The sequence below is a fragment of the Syngnathoides biaculeatus genome, chromosome 8 (genome assembly GCF_019802595.1).
Source record: "Syngnathoides biaculeatus isolate LvHL_M chromosome 8, ASM1980259v1, whole genome shotgun sequence".
Lineage (NCBI taxonomy): Eukaryota > Metazoa > Chordata > Actinopteri > Syngnathiformes > Syngnathidae > Syngnathoides > Syngnathoides biaculeatus.
In genome coordinates, this window is record NC_084647.1 from 887,501 (window position 1) to 910,207 (window position 22,707).

The following is a 22,707-nucleotide window of genomic DNA, read 5'->3' on the forward strand; positions in this document are numbered from 1 at the left end:
AGAGAGAGCTGGTGCAACAAAGTGTTTCCTGCTCATTGGGAGAGAGAGAGAGGGGGAGAGAGAGAGAGAGAGAAAGAGAGAGAGAGAAAATGACTCCCTTAGTGTAAAAAATGCAACACATGCAAAACCAAGACTGGACGTAAACAGACCTTGTTACTTACTTATAGCTTTGGAAAACCATGTCATTAACTTTCATATGTTTGCTTTCTGAGGGCACCATCTCACGGAACTGATGACAAAAACAACAATGCATTACGCATGAAAAGGCAAGCTTTTACTCAACAGAATACCTGTGACAGTGCAAAAAGATGAATCATACTCGATTGTTGTGCTTGGCTTGTTCCAGAGTCGCAGAGAAGTGAAAACAGCGACAGGACACCCCTGCTGCCTTGGCCACATCCACATAACTGGAAGAACAAAATTGGACACAAACGAAAAAATTATTCTTTCAATAGTCATTCAACTGGGACATCCAGTAATGACAGAATTCTAGTGTGGCCAATGTAAAACAAAAGTATTATGTCCATGGAGACCAAGTGCTGCTGCAACCGGACCACGACCAGAACACGGGTTTGGACCCAAATGGATGACTTGGGAGATGTAGAGGCAGTTAGGGAAACTTAATTATTCAGTCCAGTGTCGGGGATCAGGCAAGCAGTCAACGGGAGCAGCAGTGACAAGGACATCAAGCGTAGGAGGCAGGTCAGTGGGCAGGTAGGGGTCAGTACACGGGAGATCAGGAATGGGATAATGAGATTGTGGGAACAGGGCATGAAGCAACGATCTGGCAAAGGCCAGACCATATTTGTGGTTCTATATAACTGGGACTTAATTACTACAGCCGAGGCGCAGGTGTGCGCCTCGGCTAATTGCGGCAGGTGCATGCCGCATTGGGGACCAGTACGGCCAGGGCAGAGACCGGCAGGGCCATGACACCAAATGAAAGTCAGTGCATCCATTGATTTCATTTTCAGTTTAAGATGATCTTTTTAAACCAGTGCTTTTCACTATAGATGCAAGTAATAAAGAGAACTCCCCACCTGCAGAAGATAAAGTATATTCTTCTCAAATCTTGAAATTTCTTTAAATAGTTGAAGCCTTCAATTGTAAAGTATGGATAAATATACAGTGAGGAAAAGGAAGTATGAGAGAAGATCTGTGTGGAGGAATGGGCCAAAATCCCTGCTACAGTGTGTGCATGCAAAACTGGTGAAAAAGCAAAGGAAACATTTGACCTCAGTAATTGCAAGCAAAGGCGACTGTACCAAACTCTTCAAACACTTATTTGCAGCAGTAACATTTAAAAAAATTAAATAAATAAAAAATAAATAAATCATACACTGTGATTTCTGGATTGAAGAAAAAAATATATATTGTCTCAGTCGACATACACACAAGATGAAAATTTCAGGCCCCTCCTGTATTTTCCGGGCGACAAGTCGCAATTTTTTTTTTTTTTTTTTTTTCGGGCAACGTGAATCCCGCAGCCTGTTTTCTGATTGCAGTTAAAATGTTTTTGTTTTTGTTTTTTACTAGTGGCTATAAGTTTAAAAGTACAAGAAAAACTTGTTTGAATGAAATGGTTCAAAGATGGCCGTTCCCGACAATGCACTCGGGTTTGGGCATGGGCAGACGCTTCAAATGTGTAGAAAAGGAAGGAGATGCTAGTTTCAGCGAGTGTAGCAGAATCTAAATTGTCTGTAGAAGAATAAGAATCTTACTCATGAAAAGAAAAATGTACCTCGACACTTACAAACACACTCACAGTGTGCAGTCTGTGCAGAGCTGATGAACCTATCCTATCACAGTGGGATACATGGCTTTCAGCGATGTGACAGCGATCATGCTTGTTGCAAGCAGAAAAAAACTTTTCAATGACCGAAAGTTAAAAAACAACAAACAAAACAAAGAAACACTACAGAGTGGGTGTAGCCTAGAGAGCTCGTGCACCTACATCACCGAAATCACGTGACTGGAAATATTGCCGGTCAAAAAAAAGCACTGTTCAATGCTAACTCTGTTGAGACAAAACGAAAATATGTCTTATAGCACAACGCACAGAGTTTTGTCCAATACCGTTAAACATTTAGAAGGTGATAATAAATGAAGGTATGTAGAAAAATGAGAGACACTTGGCAAAGAGGATCCATATTTTATGCCAAAGTCGATGTTTTCGCCAATAAGAAATTTGAATATTAATTTGCTTCCGCTTGTCTTGGACAACTGGATATACACAGGTACATGCTGAGTAAGTCGTCGAGATTTACACAGAAAAGTTTGAAAGCGTATAAAAGTCTGGACGGATACAAATACTTCGTTGCTGGATCTGTTCTCAATAAAGAATAAATCCCACATCGTGATGGACCAAGTCAGATTTTTTCAATACAAATTTAAATAAATGACCTCCGGTTTTACAAAAACTTGCATTTATTAACTATTATCGGGAAAAAAAAAAGAGGCCTGAGATGACTCCTTCGTACACAGAAGTGTATCGATACCACACGTTGATCTCCGTAAATCTCTCTGTGACAGTTTATTTTCTTTTTTTAAATACACATTGTTCTCAAATGAGTCAACTTGGCATTATAAATACTGGTTGGTTATTCGAGATTGAGAAGAATAATTCCTACTTGATGAAGTGATAGCTACACAGGCATTGAGTATTTGGTTGGGCACCATCCATCATGTTTAATTGCCAAAATCCATCAATCTTTTCTGGTCTTTTCAGCTGGTATTCAATACAAATACCAATATTTAAATAAATGACCCCTGGTTTTACACAAACTGCATTCATTAACTATGATTGGGAAAAAAGAGGATAGGGAGTCGGCTCCTCCATACATGGAAGCGTATTGCGGCCACACGCTCGCGCACGCAGACACACACACACGCACACACACCTCTAAACCTCTCTGCGACATATATATATATATATATATTTTTTTTTTTAAGACGCATTGTTCTCAAATTAGCCCACTTGGCATTATAAATACTTTTTAATTTGACATTAAAAATATTTCCTATGTGAAATTAAGTGACAGGTGTGTGTATTTTGTTGTGCACCATTCATCACGTTTAATTGCCGAAATCCATCGATCTTTTCTGGTCTTTTCAGATGGCATTCTATAGAATGATCTCTTTAAAGAAGTGTCTCATCTATTGTGACAACCAACAGCACAGTAAGTCTCGGGCATTGTGAATATTCTCCTCCGGTTCAATATCTCCCAGAATGTCGAGCAGCTCTGTTTGACTGGCAATATGGCACAGTGAAAATGGTGACGACAGACGTCAAGTGCGCGAGCTCTATTCACCGGTCTGCACTGTCGTCCATAAAATACGGTACTTCTTTTTCCTCACTGTGTACCTTTTTTTTTTTTCTCAGAAAAACCCATTGTGGTCTACCGTTTTCGGGACTCGGGATCAGGGTTGGTGTTGTCTATGGCGACGCTGCGGCCCTCCTTCAGAGCACGTTCACATGCCACTACACAGCTCTGCCACGAACCAAGCATGTCCTGAAGAAACAGAAAAAAAAAAATCATCATATGGCAGGAGAGACTTTAAATGTCCCAGACTTCTATCACATTCATGCCCTCCCATCTTCCAATCAAGACACCTGATTTCAATTTCCCGAGCTCCTTTCAGTTGCATGGCCACGGGCAGCAGAAATGTTGTGTAATTTGAAATATATTCAACTTGTGTGAACATAACGCTAAACCTGGTATTTTATCCTTGGGCATATGTAATGATGTTCCATTCATAGATATTTATGACTGTCCTATTCATGCTTTACACCTGGCTGTGCTGAAATAACTGTTTCAAAGTTCATGGATTGCATCATAGTGGCAGTAAAAATAAGATGTGGCATTGTTCAAATATTTTGCACTAGTTGGGAGGGAAAAAAAAAAAAAAAAAAAGAGTAGGAAGAGGTAGTTACAGGGTGAAAAGGGGAAAAACTACAGCTTGAAAAAAGTTGCTCCTTTCCTGAGAGGCATCCCACGGTTTGTTTTTGTCCTCTATACTTCGATTAGCAACTCTGCCTGTAGCCAGAGATTTAATTTATAAGACATTTGTATTTCGAAAACTTTTATCCCTCTCCTTTTCTCGTTACAGTTGTAAACATTTCTGAGCATTTGCCTCACCGTTGCTACTTATGAGTGCTTGCGGATAAAATGGAGACACGTTGTGGAAAGAAAGGGAATGCCTGCCTTATAGTCAGGCAGGATGTTCACATGCCTTGGTACCATAACCCCAACTGTGCAGAACTTTGTATTTTGCATGCAACTTCCTCTCGACTAAGGGCCACCAACCGTTTTCAAATTGAGAGCTACTGTTTAGATACTGATTAAAGGTCTAATCCAGAGGAAATGTATTTTATGTCTAGCGTACAAATGTAGCTAAAATTTCATTAAAAAATACTTATTCTCAACACAACAGAAATTAAAATTTAAAAATTAATTAAAATAAATTAGTGTCAAAGTCAGTCTCAAGATTTTGTTTGAAATGTCACTTAGAGTCGGCAAGTTCCGTCACTCCCTGAAATGTGATGTCACAGTAAGACAACATTTAGCCAGAGAGTGAAAAAGCTAGCAACGATAATGAGGAAGGGTGTTGCATACGGCTGATCTGCGTCAAATGCTGACAGAGTCAGCTGACATGACTAGCCAAAACATGAACGGATAGGCAGGTTATGGGATGGAACTCATCATTCGTCTTCCTCCAAACACAGTTAGTGGAATTATGACCAAAAAGTTCCATTTTGGTCTCATCTGACCACAAAACTTTCTCCCACGACTCCTCTGTATCATCCACATGGTCATTGGCAAATCTAAGACGAGCCTTGACATGTGGTGGTTTAAGCAGGGGAACCTTCCATGCCATGCATGATTTCAAATCATGACGTCTTAGTGTATTCCCAACAGTCACCTTGGAAACGGTCCCAGCTCTTTTCAGGTCATTGACCAAGCCTTGCCATGTGGTCCTGGGCTGATTCCTCACCTTTCTAAGGATCATTGAGAACCCACGAGGTGATATCTTGCAAGGGCTCCACTCTGATTGAGATTGACCCTCATGTTTAGTTTCTTCCATTTTCTAATGATTCCTCTACCAGTGGATCTTTCTTCACCAAGTTGCTTGGCAATTTCTCCGTAGCCCTTTCCAGCCATGTGGAGTTGTACAATTTTGTCTCTGGTGTCTTTGGACAGCTCTTTGGTCCTGGCCATGTTACAAGTTTGAGTCTTTCGGATTATATGGGGTGGACAGGTGTCTTCATGCAGCTAACGACCTCACACAGGCGCATCTGATTCAGGATAATACATGGAGTAGAGGTGGACTTTTAAAGGCGGACTAACAGGTCTTTGAGGGTCAAAATTCAAGCTGATAGACAGGTGTTCAAATACTTATTTGCAGCTGTATCACACAAATAAATGGTTAAAAAAAAAATCATATATTGTGATTTCTGGATTTTTCTTTTTAGATTATCTCTCTCACAGTGGACATGCACCTACGATGAAAATTTCAGACCCCTCTATGATTTCCATGTGTGAGAACTTGCAATATAGCAGGGTGTTCAAATACTTATTTTCTTCACTGTAAGTAACCCGTGTCACAAAAACGATAAGGACGTTTACAATATAACAGGAAATTTTGACCGGCAGACTTTATTTCTGCCTTAAGGTGTAGCACAAACAAATAGATTTTCTTTTCTAACTTTAAAATATCCTGATTGAATGAAGTAAACGATTCTTCGTCCATAAATTAACATTCCTCAAATGAAAAACATTAATTGTGCTGTTAACTGAGTGCGCCTTAATGAGCCACATGGCAACATATTTTTATGGCATGCGCAGTTGTGAACCTCAAATTGTTGGGAGGTAACCCGAGGACCCCTCTGTAAATGTAATTTAGGATTGAGGATCTATTTTTACTGCAAATCCACAGAATCACAGTGAGGGCTTGTGACTACTCACCCTGTTGACATAGTCATAACCCTTTGAGACAATATGGGTATGGAAGAATGTGGATTTGCCCGCTGAAAAGAAAAGACGGCAATTAGGAGGATGCAGTTGAGCGATAGCCGCAAGAAAGACAGAGGACCACTCGCAGCGTTCACTTACATGCGGGGAAACCCACGGCCACAATGACTTCTATCTTGCTCGAGGTGAGAGACGCAGAAGGCGGGTCATACAGCCTGGCGGTGGAGTCAAGTTTTCTCTATGAATTCACATTTCAATTTTAAACATCAATCTAGACAATGTGGATCGTGCAGTATATGTGGTATTGGGTGCCATGCAGTCAGACAGTGAAATAGAGTAACTCAAAAAGAGTTGGCTCCAAGCATTTAAAATCTTCAGATTGCAGTACAGTACATATTTTCCACTCACAGGGTCAAATTCGGGTAGATTGTATGACGCGCTCTTCCAGCCCAGGAAGTACTCCTCTGGAGTGTAGAATTGCAAACTGAGATTCAAAGCAAACTGCAGATGTGGAAAAATACATTGAGTGATGCAATAAACTGTCATATATTGGTCACCTGTGCATGAATTACTGCCTGTTTTTTAAGGGTGTAAAAAACAAGAAGAGATCAAAGAGGTCTAACCAATCGGTCACTGCAGGAGAAATCCTTCTTCTTCTTGCCTGGAGCCCAGTTCTCAGGTCTACCTGCAGCATCTTCAGTGGAAAAGCAGATGATGGAGTATCCCATATCCAATGCACCTTCTAGTACTATAAGAGTCTCATAATCTGACATGTTTTAACCTGGAACATTTTGAAACAGCCATCCATTTTCTCAGGCGCTTATTCTCACAAGGGTCGCGGGAGTGCTGGAGCCTATCCCAGCTACCTTCAGGTAGAAGGCGGAGTACACTGTGAAGTGGTTGCCAGCCAATTCCAGGAAGAAACAAACAACCATTCACACTCACAATCACATCAAAGGGCAATTTAGAGTCTTCAATTAATGCATGTTTTTGGGGTGTGGGAGGAAACCGGAGTGCCTGGAGAAAATCCACGCAGGCACGGGGAGAACATGCAAACTCCACACGGGCAAAGACGGGATTTGAACCCGGGTCCTCAGAACTCTGACGCTAATGCTCAAACCAGTTGCCCCACTCTGTCGCCCATTTTGAAACACTTTCACATAAATTTGCTTTTTATTACACTCAGCATTGAATGAAGAATGTAATATGGACATTTTTTTTGTTCTTGCAGTGCTTCCCCTACAGTTATAAAGTCAAATTTAACAAAGCCCCGAGTTGGTAAATACAACTCTTTAAACGTGCATTTGTGAAATGAATTATAAAAGTTGTACACTCAGTAACACTGATCATTGATGGAAGGACTAACAAGACAAAAGCGTTGTCCATAAAATTGATGATCCAGAGTCCCTATGGTTATAAGCGGGATCAACCCGTTCTCCTTAGAATGACTTTGTTTTCAATAATATTACTTTTAACTCTCTGATTTATTGAAGATTAGTTAGTGATATCCAGTATTTTTGTCACATGATGCAATAGTAATACAAATTCAAGAATTTAATAAAAGGTGCCAAATATTTAAACCTCCATAGTAACTCTCTACCATAAACTTAGTGTAAAGTCTCAATTTTCTTAAAAAAACAAACAAAAAAACATCTTGTTTAGTCAAATTTATCAATCCATCCATCCATTTTCTTAGCCGCTTATCCTCACAAGGGTCGCGGGAGTGAACCTATCCCAGCTGTCGATGGGCAGGAAGCGGGGTACACCCGGAGCTGGTTGCCAGCCAATCGCTAGAAGAAGTTGGTTTTGTAAACTATGGGACCTTAACGCTATGCCAAGCTTTTCTTAAAGTAGAGTCAACATCGAGACAAACAGCCACACTCTCAATCACACCTCGGCGCAATTTAGAGTGTCCAATTAATGTTGCATGTTTTGGGATGAGGGAGGAAACCGGAGTGCCCGGAGAAAACCCACGCAGGCACGGGGAGAACATGCAAACTCCACACAGGGACAGCTGGGATTGAACCCATGTCCTCAGAACTGTGAGGCCAACACTTTCCAGATGAGCCAGTATGCCGCCTTAGTCAAACTAGTGTCGAGAAAAATAATTGTCTACCTATTTCAGTTTGACCCAGTTTTGTATCTGCTTTGTCCATATTTGTCTAAGAATGCTCCCTTACCTCTTATTGGCTACCTTGATGTAGAAGACCCACTTGTGAGAGGGCATGTGTTTGCCATGTTTACAGTGGAAAAGGAATTGGCAGAGCTCTTCACTTGTGATGTAGAAAAGCCAGAGAAATTCAAATGACTTGATTTCATGCCTCTTGGCAGGAAAACATAATTTTTCCATTCACTATAAGATTCAATGCAACATCCCAAATACTAGGAGAAGTTCGTTTGGTAAAATATGGGACCTTAAAGCTATGCCAAGCTTTTCTTAAAGTAGAGTAGAAAGCAGAGATGAAGACAGATGAAACCATTTTTAGTGTAACACATTGTTATTAATGTAGCAAAGAATAAAAGTATCCTAACACCTTAGACTTTCTATAAAAACTCACCTCCAACATAAAAACTTTGCGAGCAGTCCACATGAACACCATCATTGGCCTGTGTAGGAACCACACAAAATACAAGAAATAAAGTGAATTGAATGTAAACAACCCCATGTTAAGTCCAATGGTTTAACGATTCCACACAATACTGATCCGAGTTCTTGCAAGACATCCTTTTACTTCTATCTCAATATGAATAATTAACGTTTTACGTCTGAATGAGCTGTACCAAAACATACCCTTTCACACAAGTGATTCCACATTCCCACTGCTGGTTTCCTGTAGATTCCCGGACCAGCAGCTACAAACACCTTTGGAAAAGACCACAATGTACACATCAGCTTTGTGTACATTAAAAAGGTAGATCAAATTTTGACTGCACATTTGCACAATGAGAAAATGAATCTACCGGTAATTTTGAATCCAGGATATACTGCATTCAGACAGCTGATTACACGTTGCTTATACAACCAGTTGACCAGTCAATCTGCTACAAGACAAGCATGCTCCCAAAAAGAATTCTAGAATCTAATAATAATAATAAAAATATTATCTTTGGAAACCCATAATCTTATGATGCGTGCTCTTTATTTATCTATTCTATTGGGTGTCATGAATTTTTTTGTCCTGCTTATTCTCACAAAGGTCAAGGGCATGCTGGAGCCTATCCCAGCTATCTACGAGCGGTAGGTGAGGAACACCTTGAACTGGTTGCCAGGCAATCGCACCGCACATTGAAACAACCATTCGCACTCACATCCACACCTACGGGCAATTTTGAGGCTTCCATCAACATACCAAGCATGTTTTTGCACGTTTTTGCAACACACACAGGCATGGGCAGAATTCTTTGCTTTGCCACTCAAAACTATTGAACGCAACGCATACCTGCACTGGTAGCTGTAGTGTGGCGAGTATGTCCTCCACTTTGGACTTGAAGACTTCTGGCCTCAGTTTTCCTCTAGCAATTCCCATCTGATTTGTGAAAAAGACCACCTAGCGAAAAGGGACATAAGAATACAAATCAACACTACCGATGATTTAAATGAGCTTTAATGTTTATGTTTACAGTATACCTAAATATGATAACAGAATGTCAAGTTTTGTCCTCCCACCTTGTATCCTTTCTTAAATAAGGTGGCCAAACGAGGCTGAATTTCAGGGTAGAGAATCCTGTTGACAGTACACACAAATACAGCAAAACATGGTATGGGACAAGAACCATTTGAATTTTGGGGGATTAGGGAAACATACGTACTTCCAGTCATCTGGTGCAGTGGGAAACACTTTGCCAGACTTAGTGGTGATAATGCAGCCATCTATGTCAAACCCAGCAATCTGGAGAATACATTGCAACTATTACAACAGTTAATACTGTAACACCTACACAATAGCAATGAATACCTCCGTGTGGTTTTAATAGTTGGGGGGAGCACAATGTGATTGATGTCCATTATGATTTGACAACCAACTCTAAACATTTAATACTGAGAAAAAGATTCAATCAAATCATTAATTTAAAATCTTGTAAAATTCTGTTTAATTTGCTGAACGATTCTACTCTTGTCATAACTGAACACGATTTTTAAGGTTGGGATATTCAACCAGTGCCCACCTTGTCACTTCCTCTGACACCTACTGCAGTATAAAGCATGAGATTGCCAATCTGCTCCCAAATGCTTTTTATACAGGGTGAGGAGGTAGAAGAAGAAGATGGAGGCTTGGTTCTCTTGTTATATTTCTGACTCATGGCCGTCTCTGCCAACTCCTGGAGCTGCTTGAGCTTTTCTTCTATTCGTTTCTCATCCTCGTTTTCGCTCGCCTCCTCCTTATTCCATCCACTAGAGGCGTCCTCATCTCCTCTTTGGCGTTTTGGATCAGGATGTCCGCTCTCTGAGCTCAACAGCCTTTTTGAAGACTACACAGAGATGACAGTCACAAATCTCCTCTAAAATTGAGCTAAATAGGTAACCAATTTAGTTTACCTTCATGGGAGACGTAGGAAAGAAATCCTTCATACTCCGCTTAGGTGGACTCCAAGGTGACCCTTTTTCCTTCCCATTCTTCCCACCTTTTGAATTGTTTGTATCTTTGAGCCCTCCGTGTACCATAGTGGGAGCAGCGTTAGCTGAGCTTGAGGTGAAACACACTTTAAATGGGTATTGCTGGTTGACCAGGTAGAGGGTGCCTCCGTGATTGAGTTTACCAGACTGTGCACGCCCAAGTTTCTCACCCTCCAGGAAACTTGGATTGGGACCAAGCTGTTAAAGAATAATAATACTTGTGTTATACATTTTATGTGGTTGTCAACTGTACAACACGTAGTGTGGATCAAGACAACACAATCAAATATGCCATCACTTGTAACAGAGCTACAGCTTTCCTTTGTTCGTTTGTTTTCCTACCTGAGTGACCACCACGTACTGATCTGCAAAGCACGCCACCACCTTCACTGGAACAAGTACAAGATTGTCACAACCAGACAACAGCACATGCACAACAAACGCTGATGATATTTCAAAATCACATGATATTTGTGCATTAAGCAAAACAAATGCGAGTAAGCGGAACCAACACATAATTACAGACGACTTATGCAGCGATACACAACAAAGCATCGAATTGGACAGAAGTGTGAGTGAAAGCATTTGAACCCGCGAGTATTGAATTCACCCTGGTGTCTCGAACACTTTTTGTCGACGACTCCGGTGTTGGGACCCCGACCCAACAGCAAGGCTCGGCCATCCTCCAGAGGGACCCGAGCCCCTGATGAACTCACCAGAACGCAGGCCATTGCAGCAACAAAATAAAATCAAAATAAGAACTAAAGTCAACAATATCTGGAAGACAGGAGGATTTATTTTAACTCCGAACGATATTTTAATTTCAGCAGAACTTGTCAGTCTGTGTATGATTCTTTTTTCTTTTTTTTTTTTTTAACCCTCGGTCCCTCAGTTTAATTGGACTACAGTGAAACGTGTTGAATTTGAAGGTTCCGGTAACGCCAAAGTTTTCCGGGATGCCAAGTAGAAAATATTTTAGCCAACCATTTGGTTTCCATTTTTTTTTGTCATTATCACGTGTCAGGCGTCTTATAAATATTTCAACTATGCGCTGTATTTTTATAAAATTACGTTTGCTTGTTTTTAACTGCGCAGAATGTATGTGTGTCACTCCCAGAAATATGTTCCACTGACTTCCTTTCTCTTTTGCAAGGAAGACAAGCCCATCAGTCTAAGTAAGGTGATTTTTGTTTTATTTGAGTCGTTTCAAATTTCCCTTTTTGGGGGATTAATTTTGAGGGTTTACTGTTGGTGACGACATGACACAACACTGTACAATATACCACAATATACTAAAAATTGTAAGATCATGTCACTGTCAGAGAGAGATATTATTTTTTAACAAGACTACCGTTGATGAAGCGCCAGCACTACAGGGATGTTTGCAATTTTTGTATTTGGACTAATAGTGTTGGAGTATCTTGGAAGTCCTTACTTTATTATTTGCATTACGTGACATCAATATGGGACTGGATTAGCAAGTTTATCCGGGCGTATCCCTTGAAGAGTAAACGATTAAACTCCGAAGAATCCTCATAGTCACGTTATCATCTGTTTATCCAATAGTGTCTGTCAAAACCTCTCAGTGGGTTATTCTATTCACTCATGTCCCGCCTCTGCTTTGTTGCTTTAGTGTACAGTACGCACTTGCCTACTGTCAATTCCTGGACTTCAGGTGCACGCTCTCAGGTAACGACATAACATTCTGATACCGTGTTGACTTTGTTGACACTTGGTCGAGAACAACTAATTTAGTCCGCTCAAATGTTTCTATTTGATTGCATCCAAGGTTTAGCAATATCTTTCACCAATGTATGGTGACTATTTTTTTTTTTTTTTTGTAATTCACACTCATTTGTAATTGCATTTGATTGCAGAGATTCACTTTACACAATGTCGACCCATCAAAATCTCAGTGAGGGAGACTATTTGTCCCTGATGAGAGGCTTGAGAGAGCTGGACTTCCGTGGCTCTTCCGTTCCCAGTGCCCTAATACTGACCGGAGAAGATGCATTTCCTTTGGTGATGAACAGCAAAGGCGAAGTCTTGATGGCTGCCTCCCATTACGGCTCTGGACGAATTGTGGTCCTGGGACATGAGGGGTACTTGACATCATTTGACACTCTGGTAGAAAATGCACTGTTTTGGCTCAAAGGAGATAGATCACGCAACCTGTCAGTCGGGGTCAACAAAAGCGTTCAAGCAGTGGCTGATAACCACAGAAAATCCAGCTTCCAAATTATAGTTGTGGGAGCGTTCCAGAAGAATTTAAACGTTGATGTTTATGTAACAGACACCTATAGCTTGAATACTGATGCAAAGGACCTGGTGGCATTTCTGAAAAATGGCGGAGGAGTGTTGATTGGAGGGCAAGCATGGAGTTGGGCCACAGACCACCCAAAGGAGAACACACTGCTTCGGTTTGGAGGGAATAAAGTGTCTGGTGTGGCTGGGATCTACTTCTCTGAACATCCGGGTGAAGCTGAGTTGTTGCCCGTCTATCCTCAGGTTCCAGCCTCATGGATGCGTGTGGTGTACGTAAATTTGAACATTATTTAGTTTTAAGACATAAAGTACATTGATCTCTTTCCTCTGGATTCACACTGTTATTAATAATATAATGTACTTTTACAATTATGATTCTTTCCATATTTTATCCTTGACTGATGTTTACCGTACAGCTTTACATTTGTAAGTGTAAGAGTACAATGGGTATTCATCACTCAGATTACTATGGAATAGGCACATACAGTATATTTGTTGTACTGTACACGGTGAGATTGTACAGCTGTGTTAGCTCTGATGTGCTTCTGTCTCGTGAATTTCTGGGGCAGGTACTCTTGCCCAAAAAGGACGGATGCCCTTTGCAAAAATGATTCATACAAGTAAGAAAAATAGGACTACACTGTATTTTAATTTTTTATGAAAAAGATGTTTTCCTCACATTTTCATAAATTGTAGATAAAGAACATAATTTTCAACTCATCATCGGTCAAAATAAAATTTGAAATGTTTCTGAACAAACCTCCCAATTGACAACAGTATTTTTTTTAAAAACGTAACATGGACTATTCAAATTTATTACACAACAGAGTTTCTCTGTTTTAAGGAACTGTAAATAGTCATATTTTGAATTTGCAGCTTAAGGTTATTAGGAGGTTATATTTAAATCAATCAAAATCTAAAGCTATTTAAATTCAAAATATAATTTCTTCACAATTCTTACTTCCCTCAAACTCGTGACTGAAGAGTTCCTGCTTGTATTTCTTAGAGTATTGCCATGCTTGAAATTGATGGGGTTTTTCCCCCACGAAAGCACAGTTATTCTTTTGGTACCATGGAAAAAAGTAATCTGTGAGAAAGTCTACTGACTTTTCGGAGGTCATTTTCGCACCCTCAGGGGCCCTAAAACCCGCCAAATGTCTTGAAACTGTTGCGTGTAATAATTAGTTCAAATGACAGGTTTTGTGAGGATTGTGGCTAATGACAAGGCTGGAGCATAGGTACAATTCTCCCAGAGACTCAAATAAATGTTCACTAGATTTTCAAACTCTTATGTAAAATTGATGACGAAGAGGGTATTTTTTTCTTTTAAATATTGACGAAGAAGAAAAAAAGCCTGCAACAAAAGGCACTTTTTATCTGGCTCAGAGTAAACCAAATTATGGTTTAGCACCACCTAGTGGCTATCTATGCGCATGCCTGGCTGCCTTTTTTTTCTTTCAATCTGCTAATCAAACCTTTTTGCTGTTCTTAATGCAGATTGGGCAAGGAGTTTGAGGGCGACCTGGAGTTCTTACTTCAGGGGATATCTGAGTTTGACATTTCAGGCGGTGCGATTGCTTCTGAGATTCTGATTCACGGACGACTCGCCTTCCCTATTGCGAAGACAGAAGATGACCGTCCATTTCTGGCAGCCTCCTATTATGGGCTTGGACGCATTATTCTTGTGAGCCATGAAGGTTTTCTGGGACGAGAGGTAAAGTTAACGAATACATTGATCATCTCATCTCATCTCATACAGTTATGTGCTGACCTGTTAAATGTTATCATGTGATGAAGATACTTTTTATTTGGTTGATCACAGGAGCTGACTCCATTTTGGACCAACGCCATTCACTGGTTGGATGATGGCCGACATGGGACTGTTGGCATTCTTCAACATGACGCCCTTGACGTTCTCAAGAAATCCTGGTTTAAGTGTGAAAAGAGCGACTTCAGGAAAGACCTGAGTGTATTTGTGTGTTCAGCCTACAGTGACAAACATGCACAGGAGATTCAGAACTTTGTGGCGGAGGGAGGAGGCCTGCTGATTGGTGGCCATGCTTGGTACTGGGCACAGCAACACAGTGGCCAAAACCCACTCACAGATTTCGCAGGTATTATACTCAGCTGTAAGAGTGATTAGGGTTTTCTCAGCTCCTGTTGTAATACTGTATATGATACTTGTCGAACATCCTTATTGGCACTGATTGTAATGGCAGGGAACAAGATCCTGAACAAAATGGGCTTGAGCTTGTTGAGTGGAACCATTCGGGGTGGTCGTTTCAAAGCCCATGATCCCAGCCAGACTGGCAAAGACACCTACCACTTCCGCCACCTTCTACAACGCTTTGCTGCTCATGTAACTGAGGGAGAGGATCTTACCAAGGATGAGGAGCAATGCCTTACAAAGCTTGGCAAGGACTGTGCCGCCTTCCTAAAAATGAATGCCCATGATCGCTGTTCATATGCTCAGGTCCTGTCCACCCTTACGCATGTCCTGAAGAAATCGGGGATGCCACAGGTAGATAGACAACATAATGAAAACTTTCGTTGATCAATCATGTCCTTGGTTGCTGATGCTGGTTGACACACAGTAGCTGTTATGCACACTGTCAATGCATAGTCCTTTCATGTACTACGTATTATTGTTTTTTTTAAGGTGTGTGACACCTGCCCAGTGAAGAATCCCAAAGACCATCTCCTGCTTAATGTGGGCTCAGAAGTTTATAAGACTTGCCCCAATCCTGACAGCCTGCTGCCTTACCTCATCAAGCAGATCCCCTTGTTGCCTGTTGTTTATAATCACAGGATTCCATTGAGCGTCAACACAGCAGGTTAGGCCGTGTGGAGCTTCAACCTACATACAGCACTACATTATATTAACATGACTGTGTTTCACTTTATGTGTCAGACAGCGAAGAGTGGATCAGTACTGGTCTCTACCTCTCTCATGGTATGAAGACCTACATAGCGATGCCTCCACAGATTGTCAACAAAGGATGGAAGGTACGGCACACAAATACATTCAAATGATTATTATCACTATGATATGTTGTATTTCTGTTGCTTCATGGTGAATCTATTCCAGTGGGCTGATGCTCAAATCAGCAGCAGTTTAATATTCTGAGCCATCATTGTAGTTTTACTAAAGTGCCATATTTGTGTAGCTACAATATTAAGAGAAAAGTTTGGGGACACTATAAAATGAACTGAAAAATTCAAGAAAATCAGACAATAGCTCCACCTTCTCTAAGATAATATCAATGTTATCAGATTCCTCCACACCATCCTCATCCAATACTCCCTTCATTGGTCTTGCTTTGTAAACTGGGGAACAGAAACAGCTTTCTCTGTACTTTTTGCACCAAGTCCGAAGCATTCAATTGTCCAAAATTGATGGACAATTCCCAACTCATTGATGATTAAAATAACTTTGAGGTGTGACAACAATTGTCAGTTTCTATTTTAAACAGCCTGAACAGGTTCAGAGTTTGAATCTGGATTCAGGCCCTTCTGTGTGGGGTTTCACATTTCCTCATGCTTGTGTAGATTGTTTTCCCAGCTTCCTCCTTGATCCAAAATACAAGCATGTTATGTCCATTGAGGACTGTAAATAGATGTGACTTGAAATGACAATAGATGGATGTTATGGGTTGCAATTGATGCGTGTATGCCACCTCTCACCCAAGGTCAGCTGCGATAAATTCAGCTCACACGTGACCCTGATAAAGACAAGCGCTATAGAAAAGAATAAATTGATTTAGAGTACATAAGGAATTTTAGCTGGTGTTGCTTCAGAATATTCCTTGCCCCAAAAAAGAGAAAAAAAATCATCATTTCTATTCCACCACAGGTCCAAATCGGTTGTCAAACAGACTATCTTAAGGCTGCCGAGCTGAAGAGAGCGCCCAGTGTTCATGAGCAGTTTCCTATCAAGACTGAGATGTTGCAGGTGTGGAATTTGTGGGGAGGTCTCATCTACTTGGTGGCCCCACCTAAAACCAAAATGGAAGCGGTAGAGGTCATCGTGCAGGTAGCTGTGCCGGCCCCTTACTATAAATCTGGTGAGTATAATGTGATTGGGCTTCTCTGATTCACTTAATTGGCTTGAAAACTATTCTTTACAAAACTAATAGATCTTTACTACTCTGTCCATGCCAGCGATGTAGTCACAGACGGAACAAAAATACTTTTCTATTCGATCGCACGAGGTACCTACAATGAAGAAAATAAGTATTTGAACACCCTGCCATAGTTCTCCCACTTGGAAAATTATGGAGGGGTCTAAAATTTTCATCGTTAGTGCATGTCCACTGTGAGAGAGATAATCTAAAAAGAAAAATCCAGAAATCACAATATATGATTTTTTTTTAACCATTTATTTGTGTGATACAGCTGCAAATAAGTATTTGAACACCTGTCTATCAGCTTGAATTCGGACCCTCAAAGACCTGTTAGTCCGCCTTTAAAAGTCAACCTCTACTCCATGTATTATCCTGAATCAGATGCATCTATGTGAGGTTGTTAGCTACAGAAAGACACCTGTCCACCCTATACAATCACTAAGAATCAAACTTATAACATGGCCAAGACCAAAGAGCTGTCCAAAGACACCAGAGACAAAATAGTACAACTCCACACGGCTGGAAAGGGCTACGAAGAAGTTGCCAAGCAGAATGGTGAAAAAAGGTCCACTGTTGGAGCAATCTTTAGAAAATAGAAGAAGCTAAACATGATGGTCAATCTCAATCGGAGTGGAGCCCCATGCAAGATATCAACTCATGGGGTCTCAATGATCCTTAGAAAGGTGAAGAATCAGCCCATGGCTACACGACAGGACTTTGTCATTGACCTGAAAAGAGCTGGGACCACCGTTTCCAAGGTGACTGTTGGAAATACACTAAGACGTCATGGTTTGAAATCATGCATGGCACGGAAGGTTCCCCTGCTTTAACCAGCACATGTCAAGTCCCGTCTTAAGTTTGCCAATGACCATTTGAATGATACAGAGGAGTCATGGGAGAAAGTTTTGTGGTCAGATGAGACCAAAATTGAACTTTTTAGTCATAATTCCACTAACTGTGTTTGGAGGAAGGCGAATGATGAGTTCAATTCCAAGAACACCATCCCTACTCTGAAACATGGGGGTGGTAGCATCATTCTTTGGAGGTGTTTTTTGGCACATGGGACAGGACGACTGCACTGTATTGAGGAGAGGATGACCGCGGTCATGTATTGTGAGATTTTGGGGAACAACCTCTTTCCCTCAGTCAGAACATTGAAGATGGGTCGTGGTTGGGTCTTTCAACTTGATAATGACCCGAAGCACACAGCCAGGAAAAACAAGGAGTATCAAGAGGAGGAGTATCAAGATTCTGGCGTGGCCCAGCCAGTCTCCAGACGTAAACCCAATGGAAAATCTTTGGAGGGAGCTTAAACTCCGTGTTTCTCAGCGACAGCCCAGAAACCTGTCTGATCTTGAGAAGATCTGTGTGGAAGAATGGGCCAAAATCCCTCCTGCAGTGTGTGCAAACCTGGTGAACGACTACAGCAAAAGTTTGACCTCTGTAATTGCAAACAAACCCTACTGTACCAAATATGAACATTGGTTTTCTCAGGTGTTCAAATACTTATTTGCAGTTGTATCACACAAATAAATTGTTAGAAATCATCCATTGTGATTTCCGGATTTTCTTTTTAGTTTATCTCTCTCACAGTGGACATGCACCTACGATAAAAATTTCAGACCCCTCCATGATTTCTAAGTGGAAGAACTTGCAATATAGCAGGGTGTTGAAATACATATTTTCTTCACTGTGGTTGACCACTATATCCATATTTTGTAGTGGTTTAGTTTTTAGATATGCTGTGAGATTGTTCAAGTATAAAATAAGTGTCTTGGCCTGATAATGGTTGAATATCATTGCCAAGTATGTCAAAAATAAGGAATTTTTCTCCGGTAGTTGGCGCTGCTCTAGTATGACAATCAACAGTCAATTGACAGAGGATACTTTTGAGACATAAAAACTCAGTCACAGAACAATAAAATGTTAGCATTAATGAGGTAATGCCAATACGTTTGACAATTGTGCAAAATGATGTCGAGTCCTCTAGCAATTAGAGCAGTTTGAAATGACTAACAGTCAAGTAAACATCAAGAAATGTATGCAGTTTGAAGTGACTAGTACTGCGATAATCCGATACGATGTTAATTGTGCAAATAGCGCAGTTACTTCACAAGCAACAAGTGCCAGTATTGGAAAGAAAATCAAAATGCTTATTAAAAAATATATTGGATCAATATCCACAATGTAACTTTAGACCCGACACTGGAAAAAAAATCAAATTAATCAATAATGGCATTTTGGAGCCTATAAATGTAATAAAATCTTAAATGTTCTTGTTACCATGCAATGTAAATGTGAGTGTCTGTGGGAATAAGAACCACTTCCACGCCACAAGTATGAGACAAAACAAATTAAAAACATTACGTACAGCGGTAACTGTGTGTGCCTCACCAACATAATAAGGTTTTTAGTCACGTCTGCCTGTTCTTGTGAACATAACATTTTTGCAAGACAATACAAATATCCTACCCACATCCAAGGAGATCAATATTTCTTTCACATGTTTTTTTGCCCATTTTGACATTCATAATTATACCTTGATGCAGTCGGAAAAATGTATATATAGATACAGTACCCCTGTGCTCTTTTCAGGTGTGACAACACTAGCCGACTGGAGCATGCTGCGAACAGCTCCTTCCCCTTGGGCAGAGTTGGAGTTTGAAAATGTCGTACTCACTGTACCGTCAGATGTCATTCGGAATCTGGATCGACCAGATTTACTGGCAACACTCTGGGACAGGATCATGCGAGGCATTGCTGACCTGGCTGCCAAACCACACAAATTCCCCCGCAAAGAACGCTTTGTAGCAGATGTGCAGATTTCGAATGGTATGTACATTTGTTAAGTGTCGCAAATGTTGTATAACGTTTCAAACACCATAATGGGAACGCACTTCCATGACACTCTGGGATGTCACTTACAGAACAGTTTTAGGTGGTCTATCCAAAACATATCATGGTACAACTAAGCTCTATAACTCAAGACTGTAAACCAGGAAGAGAGAGGAAAACATTTTATCAAACAACTTTATTTATAATGTTGATGTTGATGTTCACTTGACGAGTGAGTTGAGAAGTACATGCACATAATTTCTTTCACTCTTCAGGTTGGATGCATTCTGGTTACCCCGTCATGATGCACAAGGCCTCAGCATATGAACTGGTTGACATTGAGAATGCCAAGACAAAAGGCATGTGGGGCCCAATCCACGAACTCGGACACAATCAGCAGAGAGATTGCTGGGAGTTCCGGCCACATACCACGGAGTGTACATGCAACCTTTGGTCGGTGTATGTACACGAGGAGGTGATTGGGCTCAACAAGGAAAAGGTGAACACTTTTTCTTCTTCTTTGATTGGGCAACTATGATGCGATTGTGTCGATTCACATATCATCTCATTGGTTCTTCAATACAGTGTCATGGAGATGTCACCCCAGAGAAAAGAAAGAGTCGATTGGAGAAATTTGTAAAAGAAGGCCGCCCACTCAGTAAGTGGGAGGTATGGGTGGCTCTTGAAACATACTTGCAGGTAACAAACAGGGACCTCACTTTGTCAATGTACATGTCTTATAAAAGATTGAAACACGTGTTAGACCTCATTCAGAACAGTCATTGATGATGAATGAAACGTTTATTTTCACAGCTCCAGGAAAGATTTGGCTGGGGTGCCTTTAAAAGGGTATTTGTTGCCTACCACAAGATAAGCAATTATCCACAGGACAACAACGGAAAGATGAACTTGTATGCAGAGACCTTCTCCAAAACTGTGGGAATGAACCTGTGTGGATTCTTTAAGGCCTGGAGCTGGCCCATAGATAGGGCTACTGAGGAGAAACTATCCAACTTTCCTAGCTGGGTGGACCACCCAATGGTCCGGTTTGGTTGAACGTTAAGAGTGCTCATGATTGGTGTGCAGAGAGCAAGTAAATGTGTCAAACTTTTTTTTGCGATTATATTTTGCTGGGTTAGTGTTGCACTACTGCGAAACAAACACCACAAAATAATTTGTTCCTTTATCACAGGTGAATTTTTATTTTTCATATGAGGGGGAAAAGGCAATAAAACTTTGGTTTATTAAAACACTTAGGAGTAATGAATCATACAATCAATAGGGAATAACCTAGTCGGGTTTTGAATGCATTTTAATCTGTTGTGTACGTATTGTTTTTGGTATTCTTGAAAAAAAATTGGACCATTTTAGAAGTACCTTAGTCTTCGGTTGATCTGAAATCAGCTCGGGTGGCTTCCCACAAGATTAGTGCTATTGAAAAAGGATGGATAATGCTTGCCTGTTTAGGTTAAACCAGATTGGGAAGATGTCAATGCTTGTGCACTCACAAAACACAGTTTAATTATTTCACGACTAATCATTTAGGATCAAAAGAATAAATGTCACTGTGAGAACGTGACTGTCACAGGTGGCGTTTTAATAACTCAATCAAAGGAGGCAGTCATTAACTTTACAAATGTAATGAGTCAAAAGCTTGAGCAGCATTCCTAATTCCCCATCAAAAATATGCATTGGAGGTGTGGTGCAAGTACTTAACACCAGTAGAGAAAAATCTCAGAGAATAAACCATTATCAGTCCACAAGTGTAATAGGGGGAGCAAACAATTTACGGTATTCTTAATGAATGTCTTATATATACAGTTTAGACTGTTTTTGACTGATGTCACAAGCTTCCGATTTAGAACGCGGGTGCCATCTTGGTTTGGTGAATTTACGTAAACACATGTAACTAAGCAGGAATCATTTCAGAAAGGCGTATGAATTGGGGCGCACTGCTATGTTATCAGTTGCTCAAACGGCCGCTGTAAAACGTCTTTCTTTCGACTGTCAGCTGTGATCAAGAACCAGTGCGAGAAAACGGAGCAGTTAGTAACCAAACGCAGACAACTGTGGCTGTCTCGTATTAACAGAGTCGATCTAACAGTCAACCACAATACTCGTGTGTGAATGCAATGCATGTCTCCAAAATCTATATTTTCTGTTTTATTAAAATAAGTTTGCAAAAACAAATAACCGCACCTCTAGCTGTGTCGTGAGTTGAGTTAAAAATGTAGCTGTGGAAGTGGAGAAAAATGTGTGGGCTACACTTGGGACTTGTCCCGGTCAAACCCCCCCCCCCCACCTCCGGTAACAAAAATGAAAATAATAATTACACCTCTTTCGTTGGTATAATCAACATAATTTAACACAACGCTGACTGTAACCACGAGATACATATTTCAATTGCATTGTGCGGTACACTAACCTTAGCAATGTGCTTACAATGGATACCAGCGCATGATGAACCCAGCCATTGATGAATTGGTTGTAGCCCTCCAGACTTTTGCAATTCTTTAGTTGGTCCACGGTATAAGCGCTTGTTGAGAAGAGGAGATAGTGGACGATGTCTGGATAGGTTACCGACGCCCACAATTGTGTGCTCCATTTGTTTTTCTCCCAAGGCGTATGGGCCGATATTGTCGATCAAAGCACACTTCTTGTTGTAACGGTTTATTTAAACAACATCTAATGAGCACCGATAATTTTCCAGTCTTTTTAGTCATCGTGCGTCACTTTTAACAGTCGTACGAATATTTGTGTAACTCTGGTCTATATACAAAACCATTAGCGTGGACAGCGTGGCAGTATAGTGAACCCATCCAACACGGCCAGGTGCCCCGGATGTAGTCACGTGGTTGAAAACAATCAATAGGATGCAGTGAAAATATATGAGATA

General features: G+C 40.7%; 2 protein-coding genes and 1 long non-coding RNA gene across 3 annotated transcripts in view; 2 read left to right on the forward strand and 1 right to left on the reverse strand.

Moving 5' to 3' along the window:
- The window catches only part of pnkp (polynucleotide kinase 3'-phosphatase), an 11,816-nt gene extending 360 nt beyond the window's left edge, over window positions 1-11,456 (reverse strand). Inside the window, exons 1-17 of the mRNA XM_061826470.1 lie at window positions 11,198-11,456; window positions 10,930-10,976; window positions 10,510-10,785; window positions 10,140-10,442; window positions 9,783-9,862; window positions 9,640-9,697; window positions 9,413-9,520; window positions 8,764-8,835; window positions 8,531-8,579; window positions 6,596-6,666; window positions 6,381-6,473; window positions 6,114-6,210; window positions 5,967-6,028; window positions 3,403-3,512; window positions 320-407; window positions 162-229; window positions 1-28 (exon numbers count right to left, since the gene is read on the reverse strand). The exon at window positions 1-28 is cut by the window's left edge and continues 360 nt beyond it. Of these exons, the coding sequence (XP_061682454.1) occupies window positions 1-28; window positions 162-229; window positions 320-407; window positions 3,403-3,512; window positions 5,967-6,028; window positions 6,114-6,210; window positions 6,381-6,473; window positions 6,596-6,666; window positions 8,531-8,579; window positions 8,764-8,835; window positions 9,413-9,520; window positions 9,640-9,697; window positions 9,783-9,862; window positions 10,140-10,442; window positions 10,510-10,785; window positions 10,930-10,976; window positions 11,198-11,318 (1,731 nt within the window). The 5' untranslated portion in view covers window positions 11,319-11,456. The remainder of the gene's footprint in view (window positions 29-161; window positions 230-319; window positions 408-3,402; window positions 3,513-5,966; window positions 6,029-6,113; window positions 6,211-6,380; window positions 6,474-6,595; window positions 6,667-8,530; window positions 8,580-8,763; window positions 8,836-9,412; window positions 9,521-9,639; window positions 9,698-9,782; window positions 9,863-10,139; window positions 10,443-10,509; window positions 10,786-10,929; window positions 10,977-11,197) is intronic.
- Window positions 911-3,490, forward strand: LOC133504336 (uncharacterized). The gene is made up of 3 exons (XR_009795931.1): window positions 911-945; window positions 3,116-3,179; window positions 3,383-3,490. It is a non-coding gene; the product is annotated as an uncharacterized LOC133504336 (long non-coding RNA).
- Window positions 11,457-11,514: 58 nt separating the features above from the next.
- Window positions 11,515-22,016, forward strand: zgc:162193 (TRPM8 channel-associated factor homolog). The gene is made up of 13 exons (XM_061826465.1): window positions 11,515-11,762; window positions 12,221-12,276; window positions 12,465-13,121; window positions 14,350-14,566; window positions 14,675-14,966; window positions 15,072-15,373; window positions 15,512-15,686; window positions 15,764-15,858; window positions 16,706-16,916; window positions 19,572-19,808; window positions 20,087-20,310; window positions 20,397-20,510; window positions 20,625-22,016. Exons 3-13 carry the CDS (start codon window positions 12,481-12,483, stop codon window positions 20,865-20,867), a joined length of 2,751 nt encoding a protein of 916 aa, XP_061682449.1. The 5' UTR covers window positions 11,515-11,762; window positions 12,221-12,276; window positions 12,465-12,480; the 3' UTR covers window positions 20,868-22,016.
- The last annotated feature ends 691 nt before the right edge of the window (window positions 22,017-22,707 follow it).